General features: G+C 37.5%; 1 protein-coding gene across 1 annotated transcript; it reads right to left on the bottom strand.

The window, feature by feature from the left end:
* Nucleotides 1-9990: 9990 nt before the first annotated feature.
* LOC133533911 (proton-coupled folate transporter-like) lies at nt 9991-17710 on the bottom strand. Its single transcript, XM_061872989.1, has 7 exons — nt 16656-17710; nt 16204-16360; nt 15218-15319; nt 14574-14711; nt 12392-12475; nt 11311-11467; nt 9991-10103 (listed from the first exon to the last, which is right to left on the bottom strand). Exons 1-7 carry the CDS (start codon nt 17502-17504, stop codon nt 10034-10036), a joined length of 1557 nt encoding a protein of 518 aa, XP_061728973.1. The 5' UTR covers nt 17505-17710; the 3' UTR covers nt 9991-10033.
* Between the last annotated feature and the right edge of the window lie 2669 nt (nt 17711-20379).

Genomic DNA, 20379 nt, shown 5'->3' with positions numbered 1-20379 from the left:
ATCTAAAACGTCAAATTATTGTATACTGTGTGAAAATGACGCTTATTAACGGCACGCCCACACTTCGTCAGTGCCAAGTTGGTACAAAGTTGACTAGGATGGACTCTAGTCTAATAATACATTTTACTAAAGATGTGGTTATTAATTAGTTTTAGTTTTCTCTTTTATATCTGGTGGTGGGCTGGTTTTCGACATCGTGGTACCCTAACCATGTGAAATGCTGATTAGAAACCATTTCGGTATTTATTCATTGTATATTATTGCTTTACTTTTTGTATTGTGTTCACGCTAAACAAATCATTTCTATATAAATAGTTAAGATGACTGCTATAGTTATTGGCCACTACATAGTCATTGGCCACTCCTAACAAATCAGAAAGTAACAAGCCAATTGAAGCCTTTTTAAGAGTAGCCAATTACAATATAGTGGCCAATAATTATAGTAGTCACCCTAGTCACTGTAATAAGCGAAAGCGTGTGAAAAAGCCATAACAAACGTCAAATTCCTACGAAAACATGACATTTATATTATAACTCCTCACATTGTCTCAGACGGACTCTGTTTCTCTTCGAGCAACACCGGGGAGGGAGACGGCATTTCCCCTCTGCCGAAGCATAGGTACAACTGTACCTATGACGGTGCATGTTGTGACTCGTCCGTTACCCAGCGCGAAAAATGGCAGAATGATTTGTACGGTAAGATATCGCTTAGGCTCCTCCCTTCCGCCGTGTCGGAAGCCGGTGTTGCTCGAAGCTGTTTCTGTTTCAGTTCGTAAAATGGACCCCTACCCCTACAGTGACGTTTTCGGCAAGTTACCGCGAGGCGAGAGACGACTCGGAATAACCCCGGATCAACGCCACGAACTGACACCACCGGTTTTATTCAGCCTAGATCGTTAATTATTTTCAAAACACCCTTTGAAATTTGAAAACCTCATTAAGATACGCACGAGCCGCGCCACATAAAGGGTTTTGGAATAATACAAAAGGTAATTTTCGCTTATTCATTAACGTAATTAAAAGGGGGGAACGGTAATGATGAAAGCTCCGCGAAAATTATAGAAAAGTTACTCGGCGGTTCGATGATCGAATGTTTTACGATTTTGTCGCGTAGCTCGAGCTTATTGTGACTTTGCACACCAAAGAACAATGATAATGGATTACTTAGTATACAGAAATTGTTATACAAATTGATCCGTTTTCGTTGCTCTTAAGTGGAGATTGGGTAGCACAACTTTGAAAATATGCTTCCCTTGGTAAGATCATAGATCTAGACGCAGAATGGAGCTTACGCTTAAAGTGTGCAAAAGGGACGCCAAAATTTCATGACTGAGAAAGGAGACTACAAATGAAAAATGAAACCATTTTAGAGCTATATAGCGGACGGCCGCTAACAGCCGCTTGAACGTACCAAAACGCTTGCGTTAGCGGACATGAAAATACGAAAAGCTGTATTCAGGAGATACAATGGGTGGTAATATCATGGAAAATACTGTTACAAAAGCAAATAGGTAAATTCTGAATTCAATACTGAAGTGACCTTAGGATACTTGTTTATTGTTGTTATACATACTTACAGATACACCTTACGAGCTAATAGTGTTGTTATTAATATGTAATTGTATTTTCATGTGATTATACACTCTAATATTATATTCTGTCAAATATTTAATTACATATTATATTATTATGTCATTATGAAATTACATTACATTGTCATCATTATGTATGTCACATTAATAACTAATTTTTATAATTTCACAGTAAAAATTTGACAGCATTCTGATTTTGGTCACGTTTGTGATTTTTGACATTCTATAGACCTGTGCCATACATTGACAGAATTTTCCGTCAGACATATATGCCATAGAAAAATATGTCAAACAGATGATCTGCACATCAGATATCACTAGATATATTTGTCTAGTCTGTCAGGTGGTAAACGAATCTTGTGACACATCATATTTAAACTGAAATAAATGTCATATACTAAGAAAAAGTGACCAAGGCTTCCAGCAGTGGCAGCATGGTTCTATTTTTATCGCTTGTCACTATTCCTGTCACTTTCGCACTTACATACTTGTTAGAACGTGACAGGCATGGTGACAAATGATAAAGAGCCGACCATCTTTGCCCTACAGTGCCGAGTGGTTCAGGCACCTGCCGCGATAGCAGAGGACGCTGGTTCGATTCCAGCCTGGGGCACTGGAGGCCTTGGTCACTTTTTCTTAGTATATGACAAAATATTTTCAGAAAATATATTAAGTTCTAATACTTCTAATAGTATTGATATTTAATCCTAATCGGCTAAGTAATCTCGACGCAACGGTGGAACACATAAGTCACATAACACAAATAAATAAAAACTATATACTCCTAAACGCATAACCTTTCTTCTTGATTTAATCGTAGTCAGCTAAAATACGAACGTAAACTTAATTTTCTTAGTATTTTCTAAAGAAAATCTCGTCGAAGTGTCACGGCACAAACTAAGATTGAGTGTATGAGAAGTAATAGCCTCCCCAACGAGTAAATATTGCCAAATAAATGTAGCTAAGAAATGTTCTTAGTCTGGTCTACCTAAGACAAACATTTGAAGTAAACTCTGCAATAATATCTAGCCAACGTACTAGAGTTAATAAATAATAATAATAAATAAGTAGGGACATTCTTATACAAATTGACTAAGTTCCACGGTAAGCCAAGAAGGCTTTTGTTGTGGGTACTCAGACAACGATATACAGGGTGATCAATCCAAAACGGTCAGTATGGAGAAGTCAGAAACTATGAGAGATAGCCACATCTGTTCTTAGGAAACATGGCTTCGATTTTAAATGTAATAATAATGCCATTAATTTTTTTTAAACCCTTCATACATAACCCGGAAATCGAACCTATACTATAATTTGTTTGCATAATTGATCCTGAAAGTATTTTAACTATCAAATTTTGCTATGGAGTCTTGTGTAAAAGTTAGATTGAATGTCATTATTATTCAATTTAATAAACGAAGCCATTGTATTCCTTAAGATACAGAGTGTGGCTATCTCCTCATAGTTTTCTGAACTTCTCCGATTACTGACCGTTTTGGACTTGATCACCCTGTATATAATATACCAAATGCTTAAATACATAGAAAACCAACAATGGGACTTCCAGGAACCAATATCTGTGCTCATCACACAAATAAATTCCCACCAATGAAACCCCAGGACCCCCGGCTTCATAGGGCAAGGGTCACTAGTCACTAGACCCGACTGGTCGTCAAGATAAAAGTGTGTGACTAGGCAGGGCCAATTCGACCGTGTAACCTGACATCACACCGATATTTGAAGATATTAAGTCATTCGCGCGGGGTTAGTCTCGCTTCGCACAAATTACTATGCACGACAAGTCAGGAGCGAAATGCATTTCTCTAACTTGATTTCTTATATCCATTTAAATATCTGTTTTATGTCAGGTGCGTCATATTCAATATCACACCGCTTGTTAAACGCAAATCAAACATTTCTCCTTTTACACTCAAGACCAAACAACCAATGCGATAACTTGACTTTGAATATCATTCCCAGAAATACTCAGGTTTAAAATAAGCTCTGGGATACCCCAGTAACTACTACTCCACCCAATTGAGCTTATCAATAAACAGCAAATAAAATCCATAATATTCTTCAAGAGTCGATATCTTACTTCTCAGCTACCGTTGACTGCTTCAACGCAATGATACAAAAAATATAACATCTCTTAATGTTCGAGATACAACTTCTTACAGAAAACAACCTTTTATTTATCATAAAGGTAGTTTTTAATAGCCACTTAAAAACTTATGGCACTACGAATAACGAGAGACGGTCCCTTTTAGCGTTACAAAATATGCACAAAACCAATTCAAGCGCCCACGCCGAATTTCAACCGTATCCCTTGAAGAAAACAAGGTTCACAGTAGATGTTATAGGGACTAGCGTAGTCTGGCTAGGTCTTAAGTGTAGTCTGTGAATGCCGACTCCTCATTAACTTGTCTGCTGGTTTTAGAGTAGTGTACCCACATAAAAAAACGGGATAATGTAAACATGGTTTCGTCGTTATGGTTTTGTATGTTTGAAAAATAATAAGGTGAAATAGTAGGTTATTTGATTATGCAACGTTAATTAACTGATCATTAACGTAAAGAATCAAACTAAAGAGTACAACCTCCAAAGAAATAACAATTCAATTCAATTCAATTTTTTATTCATAAAATTTACATCTTATACGTCACTATATATTTACAGGTTAAAATAAAATAAATAAAATAAATAAATAAATAAATAAATATTATAGAACATTATTACACAAATTGACTAAGTCCCACAGTAAGCTCAATAAGGCTTGTGTTGAGGGTACCTAGACAACGATATATATAATATATAAATACTTAAATACATATAAAACACCCATGACTCAGGAACAAATATCCATGCTCATCACACGAATAAATGCCCTTACCAGGATTTGAACCCGGGACCATCAGCTTCGTAGGCAGGGTCACTACCCACTAGGCCAAACCGGTCGTCAAACCGGTCGGTGGTTAAGGTTACATGTATATAATAGATTTCATAATTTTGCCGCAATTAGGGCGTTCCGGACAACAATAATACTCCAAATTTTTTTGTCTCTAATTTCTTGGATTGTAAACGGAAAGAAAAATTATAGCAATAAATTTTCTTGCTTGGTATACTTTTTTTCTGAATTACTGGATTACGTCTGAGTAACAATGAAACCATAAACGATTATACATTGAAAAATTGACAAAATCAATCATTAGATCTAGCACGTTCTAAAGGTGATGTTCGAATTCAGGCTTTTGCGGTAGTAATGCAGTCGACTGCATAATTACTGTAGGAATCGTCAAATTAAATATGCAAATGTTAAAATCGATGTTACTGTCTGAATGTTTGACATTTGCGGCGGTAATGTAGTCACCAGAAATGTCACGCCACATTACCGCAGAAGTAATTCTGGTGCAGTTTGAATCCGAAAGGTACCTTTAGATGCATTATTCCTTTCTGTGTCCTCCGTTATAATATAAATATTTGCACATCGAAAACCTTCTGTGTGGAGAAGGCCCGTCTATAAGGGAAGACCGGTCTACAAGCTTGTCTACAAGACCGTCAAAAAGCGCTGATTGGCCTAGCAGTAAGTAGTGAGACTTCAGCTGCAAGCCCGGAGGTCTTGGGCTCAATACCCCCGGGCTCGTGTACCAATGAGTTTTTCGGAACTTATGCACGAAATATCATTTGATATTTAAACAGTCGCAATTTTCAGTGAAGGAAAACATTGTGAGGAAACCGGACTAATCCCAATAAGTGCTTAGTTTACCCTCTGGGTTTTGAAAAGTCAGATGGCAGTTCGCTTTTGTAAACACTAGTGCTTACGTCAATTCTGGCGATTAGTGTCAAGTGGATGGGAGCCTGTCCCATGAGACGTTGGCAAAATGCCGGATAACGCGAGGAAGAAGTGAAAGAGCACATCGAAACCCCCTTGAAAAAGACCGTCTATAAGGGAAGACCGTCTACAAGTTCTTTCGTCGCTTTTAACACTTGCGTTTCTACACATACTTACTCCACTTAAAGAGGGTCGGCAGAGCAGAATGAGTGACACCCTTAATTTCTGACTGTACGCGTCTGAACGACGTAGGTTAGGTATATATTACGAAAGTTCTTGCCCAATGGCGGTCTACCCAGTAATACATTTTATATGTTCTTCCCCACACTGACGTTACATTTATAACTATTATCTTTGTCGATAGATTTAGTTTGCTTTTTATGAACCCCTAAAAATAATAAATATAAGAAATATCTGACGTTGTTTTGAAAGAGTTTTTGACTTATGAGTTTTTACTGTTTACTCTGTTTGTTTTATTTTTCCACTTTTTTGTGGGAACCCTACATTAAGGGCTCTTACCAAACACGAGCTTTAATTTGACACTCGGCTTGCATTCCGCTAAAGAATGGTAGGTCCAATTAAATTGTGAATGTGTCTACCCTCGAAATTTACTTTTAGTTTCAGATGCCACTGTGGAATGCAATTTCTCTTAGATTACATTCCGTTATCTGAGGTGACAATGTGTAAATTCTAACTTAGTATAAGTATAGGTAAGTTTTAAGACCATTTTTATCACCTGTCACTATGCCCGTCGCTTTTGCAGTTACATACATGTTAGAACGTGACAGGCATGGTGACAAATGATAAAAAGCCGACCATCTTAGCCCTACAGAATGTACTATAAATGGTAACACAGTTTCAGTTTGGATATGATAATCGCTGTTATTAACATGACGTGATTTTGACAGGTAGCTGGAGGCCGATTCTTATTTAATCTTTTGAATGCCAAGAACACCTAAAGTTACCTTACTAGTCGTGCCCACAGCGCCAAGGACAACTATAGGTGTTATGGCGGACGTTGTCAAAGTGACCTTCACACATTCGAGTAAGGTTTACATTAGCTCCCTTGCGCCCGAGAGCTTGGCGTTTGAGTTATGTTTGTGTTTATGACATAAAGCGTTCTAAGGGTTTAAGTTAATTTGTGACAGTTTTGATATTGTTTTGATGTGACCTTGAGGATAGCTCACACTGATTGGAAGTTGTGTCATTAGACATTTTGCTCGCGCTTATTGGTCAACGTGAGATACACTGTAAGTCATGACAAGGTCGTATAATAACAAGATTTAAAATCAGAACAAATTGGTACATTAGAATCGGCCTATGGGTCGAGAATGAGTCAGCTTCAGACTACTATAGCTTTAGTACTTACTGACAAGTATGAGCAGCCTGGTTATAGTGCTGCACTAGCCGATCCTCGACTATCAACCGTCCGTTCAGCAGTTCCGGCGGTTACGTCAGAGGTGCAATTTCTAGTATTGTCGAAAAACTATAAGTCTAAAAAAAAATTCGTTCTGGCACTACCATAAAAAAACACAAGAATCTCAACCTGCCAATTAGGGCGTTCCGGACAACAATAATACTCCAAATTTTTTTGTCTCTAATTTCTTGGATTGTAAACGGAAAGAAAAATTATAGCAATAAATTTTCTTGCTTGGTATACTTTTTTTCTGAATTACTGGATTACGTCTGAGTAACAATGAAACCATAAACGATTATACATTGAAAAATTGACAAAATCAATCATTAGATCTAGCACGTTCTAAAGGTGATGTTCGAATTCAGGCTTTTGCGGTAGTAATGCAGTCGACTGCATAATTACTGTAGGAATCGTCAAATTAAATATGCAAATGTTAAAATCGATGTTACTGTCTGAATGTTTGACATTTGCGGCGGTAATGTAGTCACCAGAAATGTCACGCCACATTACCGCAGAAGTAATTCTGGTGCAGTTTGAATCCGAAAGGTACCTTTAGATGCATTATTCCTTTCTGTGTCCTCCGTATAATATAAATATTTGCACATCGAAACCTTCTGTGTGGAGAAGGCCGTCTATAAGGGTAAGACCGTCTACAAGCTTGTCTACAAGACCGGTCAAAAAGCGCTGATGGCTCTAAGCAGTAAGAGTGAGACTTGCAAGCCGGAGGTTCTTGGGCTCATACCCCGGCTCGTACCAATGAGTTTTTTCGGAACTTATGCACGAAAATACTCATTTGATATTTAACAGTCCGCATTTCAGTGAAGGAAAACCTTGTGAGGAAACCGGACTAATCCCAATAAGTGCTAGTTTACCCTCTGGGTTTGAAAGTCAGATGGCAGTCGCTTTTGTAAACACTAGTGCTTACGTCAATTCTGGCGATTAGTTGTCAAGCGGATGGGAGCCTGTCCCATGAGACGTGGCAAAATGCCGGGATAACGCGAGGAAGAAGTGAAAGAGCACATCGAAACCCCCTTGAAAAAGACCGTCTATAAGGGAAGACCGTCTACAAGTTCTTTCGTCGCTTTTAACACTTGCGTTTCTACACATACTTACTCCACTTAAAGAGGGTCGGCAGAGCAGAATGAGTGACACCCTTAATTTCTGACTGTACGCGTCTGAACGACGTAGGTTAGGTATATATTACGAAAGTTCTTGCCCAATGGCGGTCTACCCAGTAATACATTTTATATGATGTTCTTCCCCACACTGACGTTACATTTATAACTATTATCTTTGTCGATAGATTTAGTTTGCTTTTTATGAACCCCTAAAAATAATAAATATAAGAAATATCTGACGTTGTTTTGAAAGAGTTTTTGACTTATGAGTTTTTACTGTTTACTCTGTTTGTTTTATTTTTCCACTTTTTTGTGGGAACCCTACATTAAGGGCTCTTACCAAACACGAGCTTTAATTTGACACTCGGCTTGCATTCCGCTAAAGAATGGTAGGTCCAATTAAATTGTGAATGTGTCTACCCTCGAAATTTACTTTTAGTTTCAGATGCCACTGTGGAATGCAATTTCTCTTAGATTACATTCCGTTATCTGAGGTGACAATGTGTAAATTCTAACTTAGTATAAGTATAGGTAAGTTTTTAAGACCATTTTTATCACCTGTCACTATGCCCGTCGCTTTTGCAGTTACATACATGTTAGAACGTGACAGGCATGGTGACAAATGATAAAAAGCCGACCATCTTAGCCCTACAGAATGTACTATAAATGGTAACACAGTTTCAGTTTGGATATGATAATCGCTGTTATTAACATGACGTGATTTTGACAGGTAGCTGGAGGCCGATTCTTATTTAATCTTTTGAATGCCAAGAACACCTAAAGTTACCTTACTAGTCGTGCCCACAGCGCCAAGGACAACTATAGGTGTTATGGCGGACGTTGTCAAAGTGACCTTCACACATTCGAGTAAGGTTTACATTAGCTCCCTTGCGCCCGAGAGCTTGGCGTTTGAGTTATGTTTGTGTTTATGACATAAAGCGTTCTAAGGGTTTAAGTTAATTTGTGACAGTTTTGATATTGTTTTGATGTGACCTTGAGGATAGCTCACACTGATTGGAAGTTGTGTCATTAGACATTTTGCTCGCGCTTATTGGTCAACGTGAGATACACTGTAAGTCATGACAAGGTCGTATAATAACAAGATTTAAAATCAGAACAAATTGGTACATTAGAATCGGCCTATGGGTCGAGAATGAGTCAGCTTCAGACTACTATAGCTTTAGTACTTACTGACAAGTATGAGCAGCCTGGTTATAGTGCTGCACTAGCCGATCCTCGACTATCAACCGTCCGTTCAGCAGTTCCGGCGGTTACGTCAGAGGTGCAATTTCTAGTATTGTCGAAAAACTATAAGTCTAAAAAAATAATTCGTTCTGGCACTACCATAAAAAAACACAAGAATCTCAACCTAACTTAAACTAAAACTCAAATATAACCAACACACACAAAAGTCTCCGTCAAACTCGCCCCGCGCCCCTCCAGGCGCTTAAGAGCCCACTTTATTTAATAATTTTTGTGTTTATATTAAATGTAAATAATAAAACTAGTTTTAATGCTGTGGTGGCCGAGTGGATAAGGCGTCAGAGGGGCGGTGCGGGGAAGCGGGCAGGTAGGTAACGGCCAAGTTGAAGCGAACGGGTAGTAACTATCCAAGATGATATTCGTTGATAGACATCAATCTACTCTAACCTCCTAGCCCCCCCGCCCCTAAGGTTGTCTGGATGAGATCGCTTACAGCGATAAGACTGCCTGTTGCTACCTTTCTTTACATCGTAAATCTGTTTTTAAATTTGTTTTGTTTGTTCAATATTTGCTTACTTACCAATCGAGACAAATAATGTATAAAAATAGTCACGTGACTTTTCCCCTTCGGCCACTTTCGAAACCAGTTTAGGAAATGGAATTATAATTCTTCTTTGGAGACCCGGTTTCGAATCAAGAAAATTAATTCTTGTTTCCTCAACTGGTTTCCGATAGTCTGTCGTACCGGTACATTTTTAGGCGTTTGTCAATGCACGATTGTCATCTTGGCTAGGACCCAGGCACAGAGAGGAAGCAAAACAATTGAGCCACGGTTTATTCGTAAAATATTTAATTATACAAATGATTTCTCTTAATCAACATTTTCTACGTCGTTCGATTTTTGCCCTTCCTGGTCTTTCTTGTGTTCGAAGTAGAGCCATCTGAAAATAATAGAGCTATTGTGTACCAACATAAATAGGATAAGTATGATAATATTAATTTGGCGTAAATTAACCAGCCGACGATCGGTCTGGCCAGTGGGTAGTGACACTGCCTATGAAGCCGGTGGTCCCGGGTTCAAATCCTGGTAAGGGCATTTACTTGTGTGTTGAGCGCGGATATTTGTTCCTGAGTCATGGGTGTTTTCTATATAAGTATATAAGTATTTATATATTGGGACCAACCCCAAAATCGCGAAAATTTTTCTGGCTGTTTTATACATTTTAACTGGTCCATTTTCTATGGGAGGGTAACATTTTATTTCGCAATTTCGGGGTTGGTCCCATAGTAAAAGTTGCTCAGTATAATCCCAAAACCTCCCTGGTAACGGAAATGCTCATATTTTTTGGCCACCTTGTATATGCCGTTTTAAAGTAGACCACTAGTTTCATGTTTTAACACTGAGGTTGTGATATAGATTTCGTACCTATATACACATTGTAAGCACATTTTACGGTAAAATACGAATAGGGGAGGAATTACCGTCCTTATCCGTAATCGTGGTTTTGTGGCGTTAAGTAACAAGCGCTTATAACAATCTCTATAACTACTCCGAGAACTCATCAATCCGAGCAAGATCCAACAATAATTGAGAAAACTGTTTGTACTTAACCAAATATGTGTCTATGTTTGCACAGTGATTACCCAAATATGGCGATAGAAGGTAGCGTGAAGACAGCGCCGAGCAGGAACACAGCGCCTGGCAGAATATTCAGCGTGGCCATGTAGACGCGGGAATAGAGTGTTCCATACACTAGCGGCATTGTGGCTTCTGCTAGCCCGAAGAGGGAGTTATTTGTACAATGTTTACCCAAATATGGCGATCGAAGGTAGCGTGAGGACAGCGCCGAGCAGGAACACAGCGCCTGGTAGAATATTCTTCGTGGCCATGTAGACGCGGGAATAGAGCGGTCCATACACTAGCAGCATTGCCAATGTGGCTTCTGCTATCCCGAAGAGCGAGTTGTTTGCACAGTGTTTACCCAAATATGGCGATCGAAGGTAGCGTGAGGATAGCGCCGAGCAGGAACACAGCGCCTGGTAGAATATTCAGCGTGGCCATGTAGACGCGGGTAAAGAGCGGTCCATACACTAGCAGCATTGTGGCTTCTGCTATCCCGAAGAGCGAGTTGTTTGCACAGTGTTTACCCAAATATGGCGATCGAAGGTAGCGTGAGGACAGCGCCGAGCAGGAACACAGCGCCTGGTAGAACGTTCAGCGTGGCCATGTAGACGCGGGAGTATAGCGGTCCATACACTAGCGGCATTGTGGCTTCTGCTAGCCCGAAGAGAGAGTTCATTTTGCCTGCAAAGCGAAAATTTACATGGTTATTTTGGTTATAAAATATGTTTTCGCCTATTGTGCTTTTCTTTTAACAGACATTTGTAAAAATACCTAAACGCGATAGGTAGGCTGCGATGTTTTATCATATAGTTGGTATGGCTGTCTGCGGTTTTTGTCATCAGATCAGCTCATCAAATCTAATATTGTCACCGGTCATTCATACGTACAGTGAGCTGAGAAATCGCATGGAGAAATGAATTCACTGATAAAGCTTTGCATTTATACAGCTGCGGTGGCAGTATGGTTCCATTTTTATCACTTGTCACTATGCCCGTCACTTTCGCACTTACATACTTGTAAAAACGTGACAGGCATGGTGACAAATGATAAAGAGCCGACCATATTAGCCCTACTGGTGGGACATGCAATTTAGAACCTATTACAATAACAATAATTCATTACCCAGGAGTTGTATAAGAGTGAGAAAAGATATGTGATGTGGGTTCCGATTTGAGCAGTTATAAATAAATAAATAAATAAATATTATAGGACATTATTACACAAATTGACTATGTCCCACAGTAAGCTCAATAAGGCTTGTATTGAGGGTACTTAGACAACGATATATATATAAATATTTATAAATACTTAAATACATAGAAAACACCCATGACTCAGGAACAAATATCCATGCTCATCACACGGATAAATGCTCTTACCAGGATTTGAATCCGGAACCATCGGCTTCGTAGACAGGGTCACTACCCACTAGGCCAGACCGGTCGTCAAAAGCAGTTAGGCGTAAGAAGAATGTAACGTTCCCCACGGTGTGGTTTATGATAATATTCCTCTGCCAACATAATTGTATTGGTCATATTACACCGAGTGTTCTTTACAATTACCACTGAAGTGTGAGTTTTTGGTCTGAGGTCTAGGGCCACTTACCGAATTCTTCTCCGCTTACGAGTTTCGTGGCGATCGAGCGCATGGCAATAAACGAAGTTCCGTTCAGGATCTCCAGCAGCGGTGCTGTAATGGGGACCAATTGAATGCATTATTCGCTAACTCAAAACACTGATTTAAACTTTTACGATTGTTATGCATTATTAAATTATTAATTAGGAAGTTGTAAAATCACCTCCGACGTTTCAAGTTCTCGTGGATTCCTTGAAACGTAATGTCAAAACTCAAACTCAAACATTTAGTAAAGAGGCCGCAAGGGTACTTTTACAAGTCAAGTTGTTTTTTAAGCAATAAAAACAAATCATCAACAGTTATAAATTACAATACAAGTATCCCCAATGAAATATTTAAATTACTTAGAGATGTAGATCTGTAGTTCTAAATTCTAAAGTAACAAAACTTCGGAGGGGTTATGAGGTTTGCAACTTTATGTATTATTGAATAAAGTAGTAATGTATTTTAAATGGAGTTACGAGGCTTGCGATTTTAGCCGACGATACTTATGTCCAATTACAAAAAAAAAACATAATTAAAAATAAACACACAAACAGATAAATACTGACAAATCTATAATAATCGCATTAGTTATTTAGGATTTATTACATTTACATTATTTTCCTTACGCCGGAATTTTTTAAGGGGTATAGTTTTCTGTTTCACGGAAATTTTAAAATATTGTTAAGTACCTAGTACCAATAAATGAACTAAAAAAAATATGTCTCTTGGTTGCTTCATTTTTCATATGTACCATATCGATAACAAACAAGCGTCGAGGCCGCCTGATGATGGACTACCTTATGATTAATTATTTTGATTTGCTCTAAACACGAGAAGAATAAACATTAAAAGAGATTCAAGACCCATTCCAAAAGAGTTGGCTAATCGAGCAGACTTTCTATGACCATAAAGAATTCTACAGCCGTGATCTTACAAAATCAAATATGTAAATAATATAACGTACAGTATTCTGCATGTATTAGTGCAGCTATCAGCCGTAATCTTATGTGTTAATTGAATGTTTTATATTTTCCTATAGATATAGGCAATTACTGTTGTGTGTGTTGGCAATTTTTATTATTAATAAATTGATTATGATTATGAGTATAATCTATGCTTTATTTGCTCGTATTACAGGCCACACTCGGTAAAATACAGAGTTCAAAGATAGACAGAGGTAGCATTGTACCAAGGAGAATTTTCCGAAGTTGCCGAATTTCTATAGTAAAAGTTCTAATTTTAAATGAGTGTGCGTTTAATCCATTGCTACCACCCAATAAACAGCGGCAGCGTGGTTCATTTTAGATTCTATTAACTCTATATAGTCCTTACACTTACACACTGGCGGGTGCTGCCTGTGCGTGCGTGCCAAGACACGGGCACGGGCAGCATCCGCTCGGTGTACCCCTTTCATCTTATTAAAGTGTCAATAGGGCCTTTACGTGTTGGTTTCGGCTTCGCGCACTTCTCCCAAATGTCCGGAACACCATTGTTCCGTGATGGGTAAAGACTTATAATTTAAATGATGAATTAGTTCAATTTTGGTAATCTTCTTCTTTTTTCATCCTGTTACCCCCTGCTGGGGTGTAGGGCTCGAACTATTTTCTTCCACTGACTCTGGTCCTGGGCAGCTTGGGTAACCTCCTCCCATCCCATCCCCAATACACCCAACTCTACGCCAAGTAGATTTAGGGCGACCATGTTTCCGTTTTCCGGGCATCTTTCAGGTCAGGGCCACCTTGGTTAGGTGGATGTCAGGCTTCCTGAGGATATGCCCAATCCAATGCCATTTGCGCATTTGGATCTCCTTATGTACGGGTGCTTGTCCGGTTATTCTCCATAAGTGAGCGTTTGTAATCCAGTTAGGCCAAAAAATGTGCAGAATTTGCCTTAAGCATTTGTTCACAAACACTCGGAGTTTTGTCATTACTTTTGGTAATAATTTAATTTAACTTTGTATGATTTATTTGAAATTTTGTATTGATGATTCATTTTGTATTTATTTCGTGACTATCATAGACGTAGGTAAAATAGTTACTAATATCATGGGACTACTTTCCGAAATAAATATTATTTATTTATTAAACAGTTTCGTCTCAGCAATTTTACCTCTGCCCATCTTTTAACTCAGTTCCTACAACAACCTTATTATTAGATATCCTCTTACCTAAATATATTTCCAAGTCGTTTCTAGCAAACGCATAAGCAAAGGCAGCTATAATTTTGCTCACATTGGAAATGATGCCCAGGATCGTGTCATCCAACTTCATGTATTTACTGAACAGGCTGATTGAGAATATAGTACCTGAAACCACAGTTAACAAATAAAATACAACTTAATTTATAAATTAACAATCAAAAATGAAACTAGACCAAAAGTTTACCATTACATTTATTATGCTGCAAAGATAAGAAAACGGCCAAGTGCGAGTCGGTGTCGAGTTCCTAGGTTAAATTCGGCTCGTATTTCGACTAATGGTAGATTACAGTATATTCTTGTTTACTTGACTTGGGTTTTGCATGTGGAACCTGATGTAGAAATACGGGCTCGCCTGAAAATATCGATACGGACATAGTACCAAAAATATGTATACACTATCATAATATATGGGCCATAAAGTCGTGTATACATATTTTTGGCACTTCGATCGTGTCTATGTTTTCAGACGAGACTGTACCATAAGAACAATTTTTCCCCTATGTGCCCTCTGCTATGAACAATTAGCAGTTTTTAGTAGATTAGCAAAATGATGGTATTGAAGCTCCTTTTGATGGCCTAATAAATTTAAGATATTTTAATTTTCAACTTACCTAGCAAATTAGTTACAATACTGTATGTTGACCAAATACTGAATTGCATTTCGTCCCAATTGAATCTGTATCTCGTAAAAAGGTACATAATGGTATATTCACCTGAAAAAGACTAATTTCAGTTCAATCCGTCATCAAGAAGTCTGAGAGAGCTGCATACATGTTGCATATTATTATTTTGTAACGTCTATAGTTCGTGTCATCCACGATGACGCCCAGATTTGTCAAATGTAGCCTTTAATAATATGACAATATGAGTCGCACGCGTCTTCATGAATGACATGATCTATACGAGTATGTCTGTCGTAAATAGGCGGAGCAACTTTTAGAGGAACAAGTCTGTGGCATTCTAGTTACCAATTTAATACTTGTCTTAATTTTAGGTCTATCAGAGAGGAAAGCGCTTGTTTTAACGTATAACGTAAAATTTAATAAAAGTAACATATAATTTTCGATTGCAGTTTAAACAGATTAGCCTCGGTCTAAAAGTTGATTCGCCCAAATATTTCATTAATTAAACTGCCTCCTTTGAAGTTGTACCTATTTAACTAGTAATCGTTGTAAGAGCAAAATTACATGTAAAATACAAGTTGTTACATATTACAGTCCTTCTGAGTTGTTTCGCTTGTGATATTTACTATGAGGAGCGTGCATAAGCTGTAGGGGGCAGCACAGGAGACGTCAGATTTTTGGCGCGAGGTATAAACGTGAAGTTTATGCTTCCAATGTAGCCCAAAAAATGGCAAAACCTAATATGCACAAAAAAACGCACGAGAAAGGCACTTGATTTGGCGTGAAGTGCCAATGTTTATGTTCCCGATTCAGGCCACAAGATGGCAGCCCCACCATACGCGTACGGTTCCTATATTTGACGTCTTTTCGTACGTATAATAGGACAGTATCCTAAATGTAATAAACATGTAAGCCATTGGTAAACCTTATATAAATAAAATAAATATGTGTTCAGTAATCTTTGCATAACTTACCGTGCATTGGACCAAATATGACGCAGACAACTATAAGCAGTAGACAAACTCGAAGCCGTCTGTTGCCAGCTCCTTGTTTGAAGACAACTCTGAACGTTTCTGATACAAGTCTCACGTCGAAGAACTCGGTCACATGTTCCTTACAAGTTTTTGGTTTCTGAAAATTTAAGTTGTCATTCTGAAGCTCCAGCTTTAAATATATTTTTTGGTATTTTTATTCTATTTTTCGGGCTAGCCTTTAATTTCTTAACTAAGGACAATCCAGTTCAGTTAATATCAAGTGAAAGAATGCATTTATTTATAGAAAGATATTCTTTGGATATTTAATTTCATATTCTATGAATAAAATTTCTGCAAACATTATATATATAAAACAATTCATGTTTTGTTGTCGCAAATAAAATAATTCTCAAAGCGTACGAGTAAGATCATGTTCAAGAGGAAATCCTTACCTTTTTCTCTTGATTGTCCCTTTTCACATCTTCCAAATAGTAGTATCCATAAATAAGGCTAAACAAATAGAGCGCGGCTGATATTGAAAACACACCATAATAGCCTACCCAAGTTAACAATACACCACTTAGCGCACTAGCGATAGGATAACCCAGTGACATACAAAGATTCACAATTCCCACTCTGTATGTTCTATTTTCTACCGAAGTTATGTCACCTATATAGCTAAAGACACCTATGAAATTAGTGAACCATCCTCCAGTGATAGCAGGGAATATAGCCTCCGTTAACGCCGCCGCCTCCACAGGTAATTCATAAAAGTAGTATGTGTTTACCATGAATCCTATACAAGTTAAAAATTCGCCTACTATGGGCAAAAGTATGCATGGCTTCCTTTTACCAGTTTTGTCGCTCCAAGCACCGACGAACAAGATTAATAATACTGGCAAAGCTGTCTGTATCACGTTCTTCCAAGCTTGCACACTTGCTGTTAACTTCTGGACTTCTTCTTCATAGAATGTGTAATTTTCTGTCTGTCGTAAATACAAGGCGTCACAAATTTCATCAGTGAAGTTCAAATTTACACGACAAGCTTTCTCTAAATTTAAATTCTGTGTTGCTAATGAAGCTAATACACTTGGCATTACATAGCAGGCCATCACTGGTTCAACTGTTGTGTTATCTTTTATTAATTTTAGCCTTTCTCGTAACGTTAGTTTTTCTTTTGTTTTGGATGTGACTTTACTTTTATCTTCTGAATCGATTTTAAGAGGTGATGTCTCTTTAGATTCATTTTTATTACCAATTTCGGTATTATGTTCTTCTATTTCTTTTAATTTTTTATTCATTTTCGACTTTGTTATGTACTGTTTGTCACTATTGCGAAAGATCACAACTGAATGAAATAATTAAATTTTCCTCAATTATCTTTGTTTGAATAATATTAATCTGTAATAAGTATAAATGTCAGCCTAATTCAATATTGACATTATATCGTCGTGTATGAGATAAGAGTGATTTCTTAGTATTTGTGTACACTTACAGTTTATAGGACTGTATTATTTAATTGCTCAAGTCCCTTGTCTCAGACTGATAACTGTTCTTTGTCGAGTGGTATGCAATTCATTTGTAAATAAATATCAAGGTGAGCAAATAAACTTTTCTTATATATAAATCTTTGATATTTTATTTCCAATAAAATTTAAGGCAATTCTTAATTTTTGATTATTGAAATAAATTGATTAAAAGTATAAAATGTTAAAAAATAAAATAATATATTTACCGTGAAAAATTACTATCTTTATACTAGCGGTATCATTAAATTTATTTTATAATTATCTGACAATTATTATTTTTACTTTGGTTTTTTTTTATTTCCTTTGACAATTTAGGATCTATAACGATAAAAATTTGGTTCACAACCATTGTTACGCTTTTTGTTTTTTTTTTTTTTTTTTAATTCTGATGTATTATAGGACAGATTGCAGTGGCTCATTTAAGTGAGATACGACTGATTTAAAAATATGTTAAGATTTTATGTTGATATGATACGATCGCTGGCGCTGATTGATACGCGCGAAATGAGTGCCAGTCATCATTAGGGATTTCTCGCGCACTTATTGATGAGCGTAAGATGCACTGGGTGTCTGAATATTTTCTGCTTTTTTGTTAATATGACAGATGTCACTTTGTTAACAATTACAAGAATCCGCTTGACTTACACCCACATTTCGACGACGATCATCAGATAAATTACGTCTAAATACTGTGAGTCAGGGTTTTGAGATCACATGGTAGAAAATCTGAACTAATATATAAATCGTGATAAAATTGAGCCAGTAACAGGACATGTTAAATTTTTATAATTAATTGTAACCCTATCAATCCAGCATGGTAGCCATCATGGCTCATTAGCGCACCATCTATTTTAATTCCTTCCTTTAAAAGTCACTTTCGCCATCAACACTACATCCTTTGAACACTCTCACCACAAGACTAACTTCGGTGAACAAACAAGCATATCCGCACCTTGGTAAACTTAAACTGCTACCCTAGTCCCATCATCAGTGATCATTCACTTGCAAGTCTAGATGCGTCACAAGTACACCCACGCCTTATTTAAAACTTGTCCGCCTGCCATCTTGGCGCGGTCACAACGTTTTATCACAACCTGCCTAAACTTATTTACTATTATTATTATTGTATTGGTGTCTCTACGTCTAACAGTTTCCTGCTCTAGCAGCCCTAGAGGATAATTTTGCCTTGTTAAACTAGTTTTGAATATTTATGTTTTTATAATAACGGGTCTCACCTTGACCGTTAACGGAATCAATGACAGTATTGATGGAGTCATAATACCTACTCAAAGTTTGATTAATTGAAAGCATGTATCTGCAAAACTTCCCGTTTCAGATTGCTTCAAATTCGAGATAATTAAACAGTTAACTTTGTCCAGATTTAACTCTAATTCATGTTCAAAATTAAACCATAAGATATCCATAACTTAAGTGCAACTGCGCTAAAGTTCTGAGTTTGGACTTAATGTTTTCGGCAAGTGAGCTTACTTAGGTATTAAGGCCCGCTATCCATTATATACTGACATTTATAGCTTCAAAATCCCTTTTTAGCGCTAAAGTTTAGGTTACAAATTGTATGGGACGTGTATTTATTATGTTTTTACATGGACTTTATATGTCGCCATTTTAATTTAATTGTTTCGGGAACTACTCGTAAATAATTAACTACGTTACGTAATTTTTGTACTGTAGAGGTTTTGGTGGGATCTTGCTCAGCACAGGGAGGATTGGAAAGCGAGAGGGAAGGCCCTTGCCCAACAGAGGGACACACAAATAGGCTAATCAAAAACAAAGAGGTTTGCCACCTTTACAACAGTCTTAGTCGATGGAGGTGACAGGCAGTAGATTTAATTGAATTGAGAACTGGCGGTCGCTGTCAGACAAAAAGGATGCGCCCCGCATGCAAAAGGATGTGCGTACCGGTATCGGCACTCCAAAAGAGGCAGCCATCAGTATTAGTTGTTATGTAATTTTAGCTAAAAGAAATAAAAAATAGTAAAAAAATATATATGAATAGATTTCAATTCATGAGTGTTTAAATCGACGACACCTTCCCTAATAGGCCGCCTCTCTTTACAGTACCTTCACACAAACACGTTATAAGGTGCTACGGGTATTTTTTATAATTGAAAACTGGTGTAATTATTATGGTAACCTAAAAGAATTTGCAGTTTGTGCAATATTTGACTAAAGATGACACTCGAGTGGCAACGGCAGTTGCATTACTGTTGCACCATTATTGCTGTGGTGACAACTGAAGAGAGCTCTAGAGTTGTTTGAAAGTTACTTTCATGGTCTATAATGGGAATATTTTTTGTATGGTGGGCCGCTAGAGGTAAAAAAGGAGTATCTTTTAAAAGGTTCTTTCTAGTTCTCTATGAAAACCATACAAAAATAAGCCCTTTAAAAAAAACTGTTCAAATACTCAGTTTCCGTATAAACGAATGGTGTGTCCGCTGTGTGCTAGACTCAAATCAAGATAATTGGCAATGATTTTGATAACCCAGACGGGGCAAGGGTTATTTTAATTGTCAAACTTCTATGAAATCATGACGTTTTACTTAACACTTGTACTGTCTAGGGCTATCAAAATGGCTGCCAACTTATCTTGTCTGACTCTATAGCTTAATGGACTGTAGCCCTAATG

The sequence above is a fragment of the Cydia pomonella genome, unplaced genomic scaffold (genome assembly GCF_033807575.1).
Source record: "Cydia pomonella isolate Wapato2018A unplaced genomic scaffold, ilCydPomo1 PGA_scaffold_215, whole genome shotgun sequence".
Lineage (NCBI taxonomy): Eukaryota > Metazoa > Arthropoda > Insecta > Lepidoptera > Tortricidae > Cydia > Cydia pomonella.
Note: the sequence above shows the minus strand (reverse complement) of the source record. Positions and strands in the feature narration are given on the sequence as shown.